Source organism: Gracilinanus agilis, chromosome 3 (assembly GCF_016433145.1).
Source record: "Gracilinanus agilis isolate LMUSP501 chromosome 3, AgileGrace, whole genome shotgun sequence".
Lineage (NCBI taxonomy): Eukaryota > Metazoa > Chordata > Mammalia > Didelphimorphia > Didelphidae > Gracilinanus > Gracilinanus agilis.
Window position 1 is genome coordinate 340,372,641 of NC_058132.1, and position 15,221 is coordinate 340,387,861.

The 15,221-nt window shown below is 38.3% G+C and overlaps 1 protein-coding gene across 1 annotated transcript in view; it reads left to right on the forward strand.

Moving 5' to 3' along the window:
* The window catches only part of MYLK (myosin light chain kinase), a 331,964-nt gene that overhangs the window by 249,244 nt on the left and 67,499 nt on the right, over positions 1–15,221 (forward strand). The window contains exon 21 of the mRNA XM_044670040.1: positions 8,511–8,813. Within this exon, the coding sequence (XP_044525975.1) occupies positions 8,511–8,813 (303 nt within the window). The remainder of the gene's footprint in view (positions 1–8,510; positions 8,814–15,221) is intronic.

A 15,221-nucleotide genomic window follows, 5' to 3' on the forward strand; every position in this document is an offset into this window, starting at 1 on the left:
ACTTTTAAGGGTGGGGACTCAGCTTTTAAGAGGATGATAAAATGAAGAAGTTACTGACTGGGGAAAGCTAGGCTAAGTAGGAGTCTGTGACTCAGGAGAATGAAGAGAAATTAAGATTGGAAGGTAGGGAGAGGTAACCAGGAAACTCATCTAAGACCAGCTGCAAAAACATGACAGTTAATTCCAGTCCCAGAGCCTCCCCAGACCCCTTAAATAAGGAGTACAGTAAACCTTTAGTGAAATTCTCCATTAACCCACCCTCTCCATTGTTCCCAAGAAAGAAGCCAGGGAATTCCCAGAGAATTCAAGTATCTCCTGTTAGCTACTAATTCATGCTTTCTCTCTCCCTCTTTCATGAGCTGCCTCTTCATTCTTGTCTTCCCTCTTTTTTATCTCCAATCTGCTCTTATGTCCCTCTCCCCTCCCTTTCTTCTCTTCTTCCTATTTTCTTACTTTCTCTTTTAACACTTCTTGCTCCTTCCTTTTTTCCTCTGCTGCTCCTCCCCTGCTAGAATACCTGTTCTTTCCCCGTCTCCCTCTTCTATCTTCCTCTTCTTGTGTTCTGTCTTCTGATCTCTTGTCCCAGTAGGTGAATTCAGCTATTTTTGTGAGAAGTCATGGGCTGAGGGATCAGAATAAGAACTTTCTCTTTCTTTCTCCCCCACTGAATCTCTCTCTCTTTTTTTAATTTGTCTGGGCTTCATTTCCCCCTGCAAAATGAGGAAATGGATCATTTCTATGACCCCCATTCCAGCTCTCTTTGGAGATTATTATTAACTTTGTTTGATTCATAGATTAGGTTCATAGATTCTGAATTCATAAATTCTTAGATATTAACTTCATTGAAATGGGGAGTGAGTAATGGCTTCTCTGCTCCATGGAGAAAGTTAAGTTGGACCTTCATCCCTTCAAGTGCATAGAGTAGGAGTGTTTGAGTGTGGAGCCCCCCACCCTGGCAAGTGTTAGTTCCCTTAAGCTCCTGGTTTTATCTCCCTTTGCCACGCTGTTTTTGGGGCTGGCTGCTGCAACTGCTTTTTTTCCGTGACATTCCCCCCACGCATACACTGCCCTCCCCCACAGGCTTTACCCCACACCCCCACCTCCAGCCACCATTCTGCAGTTCTAGCCTTTTATGGTTTAGTTTCTCATTTTGTGAGGCCAGCACTGACAGGGGCCATCAGCATGGCAGCCCGCCAGCTGGCAGGAGCAGCATGTTAAATACCGTCCCTTCTAAATAGCCTCGAAGGGGAATGGAATGGAGGCGAATGGTGCTTTCTGTCTGCTTCCCCCTCACAGAGCTAAGAATAGAATGGGTCAGTGAAATGAGGACTCATATTTATATACAGTAAAGCCTCATTCATTCATCCAGACCCCACTAATTCAGAATTACAGACTTGAATTGAGCAAAGGTTTACCTTTCCGTAGACATTCATGCATTCTCTATGAACAGAATTTGCTAAGAACATGAATCCCATAAACAATATTATCAAGGAATCCCATAAGCAAACTTGAGACAAACCTTTCAAACACTTGAGTAGCACTTATTTGCAAGCTAGCATTATAGATGACTGTTGATTGATTAAAGTAGATCCAAGGAGGATATCAACTTGGAAACACTTTAGTAGTTAACTTTGGGTTACTTTTTCTATTCCCGAATAGTAAAACTGTCTCTACTGAATAGTGTATGGCTTACATTTTTTCTTTAAAAAAAATAGATTGACCTTTTTTCCCCACAAGTTAAGCCACTGATTAGCCACAGGGACATGAATTTTCGAAGCACTTTCCACTAAAGCATGTAGCTTCCTGGAAACTGATTGGTGAAAGGAATGCCTGCACCAGTATAATCTCAATATTTCCTGATTGAGATTTAAATCATGCAGGAATCTATTAAGAGGCTCTTTGTCAGAAAGACCTTTTATCTCTTTCTTTGTAGAGGGGTAAAAATACCCATAGGAAGCAACACAGGAAAACCTAGGGTTTCTTCCTTCACGTGTCCATATTACTCATGGACGAGCCAATTATAAAATGAGGAAAACCATAGGCCCTACCTCCCAGAGTCATTAAGAGACAAGGAGATAATATTTATAAAGTCCATAGGAGGCAATACAGGAAAACTGAGGGTATGTGTTTGATCCTTCACGTGTCCATATTACTCACACACATGCTAGTTATAAAATAAGAAAAACAATAGCCCATACTTCCTGGAGTCATGAGGAGACATGGCATAAGGAGATAATATTTTTAAAGCAGTCTGCAGACCTTAGAGCTCTATACAAAAACTTCTTGTTCTATTCAGCAAGGCATAGGGGGAGTAACTCTGGATTGGGCCTCAGGAGATTCCATTTCAGAGAAAGGAAAGGACATCCAGCTAGCATGGTTGGATTAATTGTATTCTCATGAATCAGAACATGAGAGAGAGAATTCCACAGGAGCTACAGAGAATGGAACTAGTCTTTCTCTCACCAGGTCTTTAAATCTGACTGCTTTGGGGATATTCCTTTTAAGGATTTTATGTGTGACTCTTTCCTTTTTATTTTTTTAAAAACCTTTACCTTCTGTCATAGTAATGATTCTGAGTGATACATCCACAGCAGAAGAATGGCAAGAGCTAGACAATTGGGGTTAAGTGACTTGTGCAGAGTCATACAGCTAGGAAGTGTCTGAGGCCAGTTCTGGACCCGGCTCCTCCTGACTCCAGGACCAGGTCTATCCACTGAGCCACCTAGCTGCCCCTGTGACGCCTTTCAATTCCCTCATCCGTTCCAAGATCATGTTTTTGTGCATCATTGACAAAAATATGGACTCTGCCCTCAAGTGGCTTCTAGTCCAATGTGGAGAGATATAGTCGTCATCATCATCATCATCATCATCATCATCATCATCATAGTATTTATATAGCCCTTTGAGTTTCACAAAGTACTTTCCAAATATTATCTCCTTTTATCCTTGCAACAACAAGATAGGTGCTATTATTAACTCCATGTTACAGATAAGGAAATTGAAGTGGACAGAGACTAAGTGACTTGCCCAAGATTACAGAGTTTGAGTCTGAGACTGAGTTAGAACTTAGACTTTTCTGATGCCAAGTTCAGTACTCTACACCGTGCCATCTGAAAGACACTTGGTACACCAGAAACACTGAATAGGGACACAAGCAACATTTGTGATATATGCCGTATAGCAAATGTGGAGACAGATGCTGAAATGAAAGTATGGAGAATACCCTGCTTAGATGAAGTGGGTCCTAAAGAAGCATCCCTACTCCAGGATGTAGTGAGCTCACCCATCCGTTTTGATGATCCCAGTATTCCAGGCTACTTTGAAGATAGTCCTAAATCGTAGGTCTCTGCTACTTCCTTCTCTTCTCTCCTCCAGTCATATTTCCTTTTAGGTACTTTGCCTGTAATTGGGCAATTAAACTGCCACTGAGCAAGCGGTATGCCTTTAACAACCAGGTTTAATTCACTGGCACTGTTAAATAAGAGTAGGTCATTTTCCAATCAATTATTTTCTCTCTCTCTCTCTCTCTCTCTCTCTCTCTCTCTCTCTCTCTCTCTCTCTCTCTCTCTTCTTTGAAGGCAATGGGGGTTAAGTGACTCACCCAAACTAGGAAGTGTCTGAGGCCAGATTTTTACCCAGGTCCTCCTGACTCCAGGCCTGAAGTTCTATCCATTGTGCTACCTAGCTGCCCCAAATCAATTATTCTTTAAAAAAAAATAAAATAAATAGAACTTGGTGAATATCTCAAAGCTCTAAAAAGGAGAGTTCTTTTGGACCCGCCCTGACTTAGCATAGTATTTCTCCAAATATCCATTTCAACATAAGTCCTCATAACATGGGAGTCAGAGCCATGATCAAATCAGTTGTCTGTCTAGAGTCAAATTGTCCATTTACTAGAACAATGACCAAAATATATGCCATATTGGAAGAAAAAATAGAAATGATAAAGCAGCTCTAACCTGGAACATTTAAACAAGGTATTGATACTTATAAAAATGGAAAATGAACAAACATATTGACAGAGTCACAGAATTGATTACAGGGTGTAGATAATGTTTGCCTCCATTTCCTCATCTGTAAAATGATTTGGAGAAGAAAATGAATAATTATGCCAGTATCTTTGCCAAGGAGACCCCAAATAGAGTCACAAAGAGTGGGGCATAATGGAAATGACTGAACAACACAACAACAATAGATAATACAAGGGCTCCTCTTTCTTTCTTTTTTTTTTTTTTTTTTGTTCTTTTTCTCTTTTGTAAACCCTCACCTTCTGCCTTACAATCAATACTGTGTATTGGTTCCAAGGCAGAAGAGTAGTGTTAAGGGCTAGGCAATGGGGGTTAAGTAACTTGCCCAGGGTCACACAGCTAGGAAGTATCTGAGGCCAGATTTGAACCTAGAACCTCCCATCTCTAGGCCTGGCTCTCAATCCAGTGAGCTACCCAACTGCCTCCAAGGTCTCCTTCTTCTTAATGTTTATTAAATAGAAAAAAATATTTAGTAAATTTATTAGAGCAAAATGCTACCTTAAAGGATTTCTTATAACAAGGTATTCCCCACACATATGTTCAAACCATGAAAGAAACAACAATAAAAAGATAATTGTTTTACCCATGAGCAATTAATGGCTTTCCAATTGTTGAGATCCAGTTTTATTTGTTTGGAAAGTGTTTTGTAATTGTTTTCGTATAATTGCTGTGTTTGTTTTGGTAGATAGATTCCCAAGTATTTTATATTGTCTAGGGTGACTTTAAATGGTATTTCTCTTTCTACCTCTTGCTGTTCTAGTGTGTTGGAAATATATAGAAATGCCGATGATTTATGTGCATTTATTTTGTATCCTGCAATTTTGCTAAAGTTGGTGATTATTTCTACCAGCTTCTTAGTTGATTCTCTAGGATTTTTTAAGTAGACCATCATATCATCTGCAAAGAGTGATAGCTTAGTCTCCTCATTGCCTATTTTGATACCTTCAATTTCTTTTTCTTCTCTAATTGCTATTGCTAGTGTTTCTAGTACTATGTTGAATAATAGAGGTGATAATGGGCATCCTTGTTTCACTCCTGATCTTATTGGGAAGACTTCTAATTTATCCCCATTGCATACGATGCTTGTTGATGGTTTTAGGTATATATTGTTTATTATTTTTAGGAAGGGTCCTTCTATTCCTATACTTTTCAGTGTTTTCAATAGGAATGGTTGCTGTATTTTGTCAAAGGCTTTTTCAGCATCTATTGAGATAATCATGTGATTTTCGTTGGTTAGACTGTTGATATGGTCAATTATGTGGATGATTTTCCTAAGGTTGAACCATCCTTGCATTCCTGGTATAAATCCCACCTGATCGTGGTGGATGACCTTCTTAATTACTTGCTGGAGTCTCTTTGCTAGTATTCTATTTAAGATTTTTGCATCTATGTTCATTAGGGAGATTGGTCTATAGTTTTCTTTCTCTGTTTTTGGTCTACCTGGCTTTGGGATCCGTACCATATTTGTGTCATAAAAGGAATTTGGTAGGACTCCTTCTTTGCTTATCATATCAAATAATTTGTATAATTTTGGGATTAGTTGCTCTTTGAATGTCTGATAGAATTCACTTGTGAATCCATCAGGTCCTGGTGATTTTTTCTTAGGGAGTTCTTTGATGGCTTGTTCAATTTCTATTTCTGATATGGGATTATTTAGGTATTCTTTTTCTTCTGCTGTTAATCTAGGCAGTTTACATTTTTGTAAATATTCATCCATATCTCCTAAATTGTTATATTTGTTGCCATATAATTGGGCGAAATAGTTTTTAATGATTGCCTTAATTTCCCCTTCATTAGAGGTGAGGTCTCCCTTTTCATCTTTAATACTGTCAGTTTGGTTTTCTTCTTTCCTTTTTTTTATTAGATTGACCAGTACTTTGTCTATTTTATCTCCTTGACATAAAAACCCATCTCCAAAGAATTAAAGTTGCAAGTCACTTAAGAAGCCTAGTGGGCAGATCATAATGCCAGTGGAGAATACCAATACATGGTATTGATTATAACATGGAAGGAAACGGTTTTTTAAAAAAGAGGACATATTCAGGTGCAATTTGATATCTTTCTTTCATTTTCTGTTTTTAAAAATAAACTCTTACCTTCCATCTCAGTGTCAATACTGTGTATTGGTTCCAAGGCAGAGGGTCAAGTGATTTGCCCAAGGTCACACAGCTTGTGTGAGGCCAGATTTGAACTCATGTAGAGGAGTCTTCCTGATTCCAAGCCCAGTGTTGTATCCACTATGCCACCTCACTATCCTGTCCCATAACTTTTCCTTCAGCTATAAGACATTTTGAAAGCCAACGGTCTATGTGTCACATCTATTTCAAAACTAAACCTAGATTGATTGTTCATTTCCAGTGACAGAAAGAGAAAGAAATTAATTAAATATAGTGTATAACTACATCACTGTAGAAGTTTCCCTGTTAATTTACCCTTTTAGGGAAAGGGTTTATTTAACAGATCTGTTCTTCTTCCCTTTAAAATTTTTAAAAATTTTATTATATTCCTGAGTAGACCCAAAAATTAGAATACAATTATTTGATGAGCAACTAGCCACTCATGTAACTGAACTCCAATTCACTGTTATTCTAGAATATCTTCTAGGAAGAACAAATCTTGGTTTTATTTAAATTTTGATTTATATTTCTTATTTTCATATCAGTTTTCATTTTCACATATAATATCCCTTCTCACACCCATTCCCAAAGACTCATCCTCTTTAAGAAAAAAAAAGGAAGAAAAGGAAAGAGAGGAAGGCAGGAAAAAAGCAATCAAAATTAACGACCATATCAAGCACATATATGAGTGTTCCTCGCTCTTAGCACCCTACTTCAACAAAGAAGAGAATAGAGTCATAAACTTCAAACTGAAAAGGATCTCAGGGGCCATCTCCTCTACCCCCCCTCCAACTATTCCCCCCAACCCAACACTCAGATTTTTTAGATGAGACCCAGGGATATTAAGGTATATGCCCAAGGTCACACAAGTAGAATTTGAACTCAGTTTCTCTAACTGCAGAGCCAGTTCTTATCAAAGAGATGCATTTTATCCACCCTTGTTTAGAGCCAAGTGAAGAACGACCCATGTTAAAAGGAACATTTCAAACAAAATTTAGAGATATAATAATGCCCCCTTAACCCCTTTCCAGACTAGATGGCAGAGACCCGCACAGACCATTAGCACTTGCAAACTTGGTTATAGTTTAAAGTTGCAGAAAAAAATTGATAGGTATCCTGCATCCTGGTCTTAAGTCCTGGTGGCCCAGGTGGCCCTATTTTTCCTGATTATCTATCTCTGATAGAAGTCTTTTTTTTTTTTTTTGCCCCTGAACCCTGGGACCTGCAGTTGCCATTTTTGCCACTAGATGGCATGCCTTACATTGATTAGATGAATGGCTAATTGAGCTTGCTAGAAATCAGCACCTGGAATTTTTTAAATGGTCCATTGCATCTATCTCGCAGGAGAAATCCATCCTTGGAGAAGTGGGTATTTCTGTATTTTATCAGAATTGAGCAGGATTGGCTAAGTTCCATAACCAAGAACTTTTTTGACCCTTGAGATTGGCAAATAGTGCTTTTATCTTCACCCTAAATTCCAGAATTCTTTTTTAAATGTTTTGACGTATTGTCAAAGCCAGAAAACTTCACTATGGATCAGGAATCCTCTAAGTTGAATTCAGTGTTGGGCATACTTCATAATAGTAAAATAAAAGTGATATATTTTTAGGATTTGCCCACAAATATTTATTATCTCCTTCATATCCACCAAGAGAGCCAAGGATGGACAGGACTGATCATCCCCATCATACAGAGGTGGGAACCTGAGCCTTGAGAGGTGATGATGCTCATTAAGGTCACTTAGCAAGTCAGGGGGAAAGGAAGGGTCTGCATGCACTCAGGCTGTTCTGAGAAATGTGTTTATGACTTAGACTTAGCAAAGGAAATCATGACTTGTGAACTGGAAGCCCTGTTACACACACACACACACACACACACACACACACACACACACACACAGCAGCCTCATCAAGACCCTTTGAACAAACAGATACATATTCCATTTGTGACTCTGTGGGTTGTCTGTGTGTGTACATAGGTGTAACCATTTTTTTTTTTTGTTGTATCTGTGTATCAGGCTTCATCCCAAAGTCAGAAATAAGTGGTTCTGAATTACAGAATCACAGAATTTCCAAGTTGGCAGGGACTTCAACAGTCGGCCCAACTGCTACCTAAAAGGAATCCCCAAAATGACATATTTGACATAAAGGGTCATCTAGCCTCTTCTTGAAAACCACCAGTAAGGAGGAGACTGAACCCACTACCTCTCAAGGCTAGTTCATTTCATTTCTGTTTAGCTCTGTTAGGAAGTTTTTCCTGTTGGCCATTTCCACCCATTGTCCTCCCATTAATTTGAGTGAGGGAACTGGCTCCCCTTGAAGTTTCTTAAGGCATTTTGGTTTGTCTTGTGTTTGCATGTATCCAGATAAGCCAGACCCCCCAGCGGGCACCCCCTGTGCCTCAGATATTCGGAGCTCATCACTGACCCTGTCGTGGTATGGCTCTTCATATGACGGGGGAAGCGCTGTGCTGTCCTACAGTGTGGAGATCTGGGACTCGGTGGACAAGGAGTGGAAAGAATTGACCACATGCCGTAGCACCTCCTTCAGTGTCCAGAACTTGCTGCCAGAACGCGAGTACAAGTTCCGTGTGCGAGCCATCAATGTATATGGAACCAGTGAACCCAGTCAAGAGTCAGAGCTCACCACAGTGGGAGAAAAACCTGAAGGTGAGTCTCACTTACTGTTATCATCTTCCCTTTTGGAGGGTATGCCTTCTGAGCGTAGAACTAGGGATACAGAGGAAAAGAGAAGACATTGTCTCTATTCATGACACAGTCACAGATCTGAGGTTGTAACAGTGCTTATCACTTCAAAAAACTTTTTACTGACATCTTTTCTTACCTTAAAAATTATTTTATTCTGAATTTAATGTAAACCAAATGAGAATTTACATATACAAAGTAAAGCAGAAAAATAGGCTTGTATATCAACCTGCGAATTTCTACTACCTAAAGCTTTTTTTTCCCCTTTGAAGAATACATGGAAAAAGTTTAACATGAAACTTTAAAAGCTAATCTGCTTGAATATGTTTCTTGTCTTTCCTTCTGTTCTCTTCTATGCTTATTTTTAACAAATTTTTATTGTATTTTTCCCCAATTCATGTAGGAATGATTTTAACATTTGTTTTCTGTTGGTTTGCAATTCAAATTCTCTATTATTAAACCTGTAATTTCAGTGCACTGCCACCAGATTTGGTAATGCCTCAGTCACAGGGTCCAACCTGTAAGATGTGCATTTTGCTAGAGTTGTCGGAGACTTTTGTTTCCTCTCCTCCCCAAGACAAGTAATCTGATATAGATTATTCATATGGCATCATTCAATACAGATTTCCATATTTGTCAGGTTGTGAAAGAAAACATATTGCACACACAAGAAAAATCTCTTGAAGGAAAAATAAAATGAAAATGGTATGCTTTGATCTGGGTGTAGACTCCATCAGATCTTTCTGTGGTGATGGATAACATTTCTCCTCATGAATCCCTTGGAATTAATTGGCATCTTTTCTTACATCACCTTCATTTTTAAACGTATCCTGCCCTCTTCCTCTACCAACTCAGACATTCCTTTGTAACAAAGAATTTAAAAAGAGAGCAAAAACAGTTTGGCAAAAGTAGCCCGATAAACACAAAAGCAATCACACAATGGCCAAGTATGGATATTCCATACTCAGACTTTTCCCATCTCTACAAACAAAGGAGAAAGGTATATTTTTTCAACTCCGCTCTGGGGTCAAGCTTTGTCATGATCATTACACTGTATGAAGTTTTGACTCTTCCTTCTTTCCATTTACATTGGGGTAGTCTTTGTGTATATTATTTCCCTAGTTCTGTTTACTTTGTAATGTGTCCATTCATAGAAGCCCTCCTATGCTTCTCTGAATTCCTCTTAGTCATCATTTCTTAAAACCTAGTTATTTTCCATTACGTTCATGTAATATAATTTGATTATCCAGTTCCTATTTGATGGATGTTTGTGTTGTCCCCTAGTATTTTGCTGGCAGATTCCATTTTTAAAGAGTTTATTGAGCCTATAATTTCAGTACACTGCCACCAGATTGGGTAATGCCTCAGACACAGCATCCAAGCTGTAAGATGTGCACTTTCCTAGAGTCATCTGAGGCTTTTGTCTCAGGCTTGTCCATCCCATCCCCAAATTTATAACCAAGAATATACTACATTGTATTTCAAATTCTAACTAACTCTTCATTAAGACAGCTAACATTCTCGAATTCTAGGACTCATTTTGATGGGTTTATATGTCTGAGGCCACATTTGAAATTAGAAAGATGGGTCTCCCTGATTCCAGGCACAATACTCAATCCATTTAGCCATCTACCTGCCCCAACCTTAACTCATCAGCTGCTTAAAAGATGATCGTACATATCGACATCAAATTTAGAGAGATTGACAACTAATTAGAGGAACTGTTAGTAAATCAAATGTTTTAGTTACTATTTAATACAGGTATCACCAGCCCTTACTTTTTCCTCTATCAGGGTTAGGCAATGGAGGTTAAGTGACTTACCCAGGGTTTGCCCAGCTAAGAAGTGTCTGAGGTCAGATTTGAACCCAGGACCTCCTATCTTGGAACTGACACACAGTATTGATGCTAAGACAGAAAGTAAGGGTTAAAAAAAAAAAGACTCAGCTCGAATCCACCTTATGCAAGAGACTTTAGTGGTCCCTCTTCCCTCTGTTCCTCAAGTGTCTTCATTAAGACTTAACCCTTCCATTTGCATTGTATGTACTTTGTATGTATAGAGTTGCTTGTATGTTATTTTAGAATGTGATCAAGGACTGGACTTTTGCTTTTCTTTTTATCCCCAGGCTAGGGGATACGGTTCAGACTCTTTAGCTTGGTATTGAAGGTCTTTTATGATCTTCTTCTCCTCTATTCCTCTTTCCTATTTCTAGGACCTGTGACCAGTAGGTGCAGGGGTGGATGAGGAATTCCAATACCAATGGCATTATCAGAATGTTGCTTCTACAAGCAGCATCTACTTTTTACTTAAGTGTGTCCCTGAGAACCACAATATAAAGAAGACCATACTTTCCCAAAGGAAGAATGTTATAATTGGGGGTTACATTCCTGATCAAGGATTCAGCAGCAAATCCATCACAGATAGGATCAACAGCCTGTCATAAAAGCACAGGCACCATGACAAGGGGCTTTTATAATCATTTGAATTAGTGGAATTATGCTCTGAGCCCTATAAAATGGGTCCTTTAATGTTCTTTATCCTTGACCTTGATGTGCTATAAAGTAAATATATGGCACATTAAAAAAAATATGTTCCTACTGGGGCATAAATTTGGTCTAAAGCCGTGATGCTAGCTATAATAAATATTAATTTAGCATTTAATTACCAACTATTTTGCTTGCCTTGGAATTTAGAAGGGCTTTTGTAGGGGATGACTTGTAAGACCCACATCTCTTTAAGCAGTTGTCCAAGGAGGTTTGAATGGATAATGCTTTCCTCTTGATGAATTTCCTTTTAAAAAATAATCCTTCCAAGTCTTATATTGACTGAAAGAAGTGGTGGTAGAGTAACAAGTCCTGAATATAGACTCACAAGAAATGAGTTTGAATCCTAGCTCTACTACTTAATACCTGTGTAATGTTGGACAAGTGCCCCCACTTCCGTAAGCCCATTTTCTCCTCCATTAAAAAAAAAAAAGGGTTTGGACCAGATGACCTTTTCCCTGGTAAAGATACTTGGAATAGTTTGCCATTTCCTACTCCAGTTCATTTTTCAGATGAAGAATTGAGGTAAACAGGGTTAAGTGGCTTTCCCAGGGTCACACAACTAATAAATCTCTGAGGCCAGATTTGAACTCAGAAAAATGAGTCTTCCTGACTCCAGGCTTGGCTTGTTATTTGAAAAAATTTTTTAATTTTTTTAAAAAACTAAGGGCTTGGACTATGTGGTTGATAGAATCCTTTATATCTGTAAGATTCCACAAATATGTATCCTTTGTAAAAGGTGTTCATTTATTTTCTCTCCTCATTTACCTCCACCTCTGGGGTGCAAAGCAACCCCCGCCCCAAAAAAAAGCCTTTGTAAAAATATCCATAGCCAAACAACACATATCCTCACATTGACCATATCCAAATATGTGTCCCATTCTTCATCTTGAGTCTTTCACCTCTCCATCAGGAGGTAGGTGTCTGGAATTATGCTTAGTCTTTGCATCAGAGTTATTTAGTTATTTATCTCTATGGTGTTGTTGCTACTGTATAAATTGTTTTATTCATTTCACTGTGTATCAGTTCATACAAATCTTTCCAAATTTCTCTGAAGCCATCCCTTTCATCATTTCCCAAGGCACAATGATATTCCAATATATTCAGAGGTCATAATTTGTTGAGCCATTCCTGGATGGATAGATACCACTTTACTTTCTAATTCTTTGCCCCTATAAAAAGAACAGCTATAAATATTTTTGTACATATAAATCCTTTTCCTATTTTTATCCCTTTGGGGCATAGGCCTAACAGTGATGTCATAGTACCAAAGGGTATGTTCATTTATTTATTTGTTTGTTTGTTTATTTTTTATTTTAAACCCTTTAACTTCTGTGTATTGACTTATAGGTGGAAGGGTAAGGGTAGGCATTGGGGGTCAAGTGACTTGCCCAGGGTCACACAGCTGGGAAGTGTCTAAGGCCGGATTTGAACCTAGGACCTCCCATCTCTAGGCCTGGCTCTCAATCCACTGAGCTACCCAGCTGCCCCCCAAAGGGTATGTTCATTAGTGACTTTGGAAGCATAGTCCCAAATTGCTTTCAAAAATTCCTGAAACTGGGGATAGCTGGGTGGCTCAGAGGATTGAGAGCCAGGGCTAGAAACAAGAGGTCCTAGGTTCAAATCTGGCCTCAGGCACTTCCTAGCTATGTGACCCAGAGCAAGTCACTTAACCCCCATTGCCTAGGCCTTACCACTCTCCTGCCTTGGAACCAATACACAGCATTGATTCTAAGACAGAAGGAAAAGGTTTTTTTTTTAAAAATAATAACTGAACTGAACATGGAATTTATTATAGCTCAACCAAGAATGCATTAATACACCTGGTTTTCCACAGCTCTTCCAATATCTGTCATTTTCCTTTGTTTTGGTCAACTTTCCCTATCTGATGGCACATCTTTCATTTTACAGTTAAGAAAACCCATCATAGAAATAAAATAATGTGTCCATGGTCACAGTTAATTAATGATAGAGCTAAGACTAAAACCCAGTTCCACTGACTTCCAGTGTAGTGCCCTTTCTAGTACGCCACTGGAGATTTATTAGAAGGGGAGATGAGCACCACTGTATATTTTAAAAGGTAAGGATTCATATAGAAATTTACAAATCAGACAGGATAAATATGTTAGAGATCATGAAAGTGAGGATAAAGGAATGCAACAAAAGTCATATTGCAGTTACCAGAACAAACAAGTAATACAGATGGTGCTTTCCTGATTCTGAATACAAAATAAAGAGACACCGGGTATCAGTCATTGTGATGAGAGATCATCAACTATTTTGACTTTGGCTAGAAGTCTCATTCTCTTCAAAGTATTGCTTCTGTCAAGTTCTTGCCTTGATTTACTAAAAATTTACTTTAAAAAGTCAAGAAAGAAACAAGGAGAGATACTATTTTATATTTGGTTCTGATCAACCAAAAAGAACTTTCTGGTAATGTGAAAGTCATAGGAACTTTTTCAAAAAAGGGCCATGGCACCTAGGAGGCCATCATGGAAAAGGAAGGGTAAAAGAGAAAAAAGGTATGATCCCTTGTCCTGAGACTCTCAGAAGAGACTTCACATAAGTTGAAAAAAAAATTTTAATGAAGTTCTAACAAAGTAATCACAAACAATTCCAGTAAGGAATAAAACAGGGAGGACCATCAATAGGATTTGTAGAAGAGCTCACTCATGAGCTCAGATTATAAAATAAAAGAAAGAGAACATAACCAAGGACCAATTTTGTGGCATGTCCAAGTGAACCTGTAAGAATAGTATCAGTAGGCTAATCTCAGAATGAACTTAAAGACTGTGAGGAAAAAAATGCTGAAGAGCAAAAAATAGCTTTATAGGCTTTTTTTTTTTCAGAGCAAGAAGAGATGAGTTAATCATTGCTAAGGAAATATGGGGGTAACAAATGATAATTGATTTAATTCACTTCAAGAAATTTTTAAGTGTCTGTGTGCAGTCAACTCATCAACCATTCCCTATTATGTATGCAGTCTTTTATACCTACCACTCCCCACATCTACAAAGAAAAGAAAGAGATACTTTTCAGTTCCCTTCTTTGTGGCCAGCTTTGGACATTATATTATGATATTTAGTTTTGTCCTTTTTTAGTTCTGTTTTATAGATAGGTCACTGGAGTCTCTGTCAGGAGAGTCCTATCCATAGTCATAGGGATATTAAATTATTAACTTAGAATTTGAACCCAATAAAATGATTTTAGATCTAATTTCAGTTCTCAATACCACAACTGCTTTTCTACTGTCATCCTTTTACAGGGATAAATGGAAAAACCCTACATGAAGATTTTTAAAAATCATTCAATTAAGTAATAAAGACAAGACTTGACATGGCTTCTTATGAAAAAGATGTAGGGGCTTGGGTTTTAGTTGTTGTTCAATTTTCACTGAAAATGTGATACAGGTGATTAAAAAACCCAAAACTCTTACCTTCCACCAAGGCAGAAGGGCAATAAGGGCCAGGTAACAGGAGTTAAGTGACTTGCCCAGGGTCACACAGCTAGAAAGTATCTGAGGATACATTTGAACCCAGGACCTCCTTTCTCTAGGCCTGGCTCTCAACCCACTGAGCCACCTAGTTGCCCCTAAAGGGATTTTTAAAGACTATAATTATTTTGGATTGCATTAATAGACATGGAGAAAACAGATCATAATAAGTAATTGGCAACCACAGGGCATGAGCTGAAGCAGAAGGGGGTGGGTTAGAAAGAACCATCCAAGGATGAGAAGACATGAATGAGTTGCAGTCTACACTGTGGAAAGAAGTATTCACTTTGATAAGATCATAAGTATTACATGTTATCACAATCTAAATGATTTACAT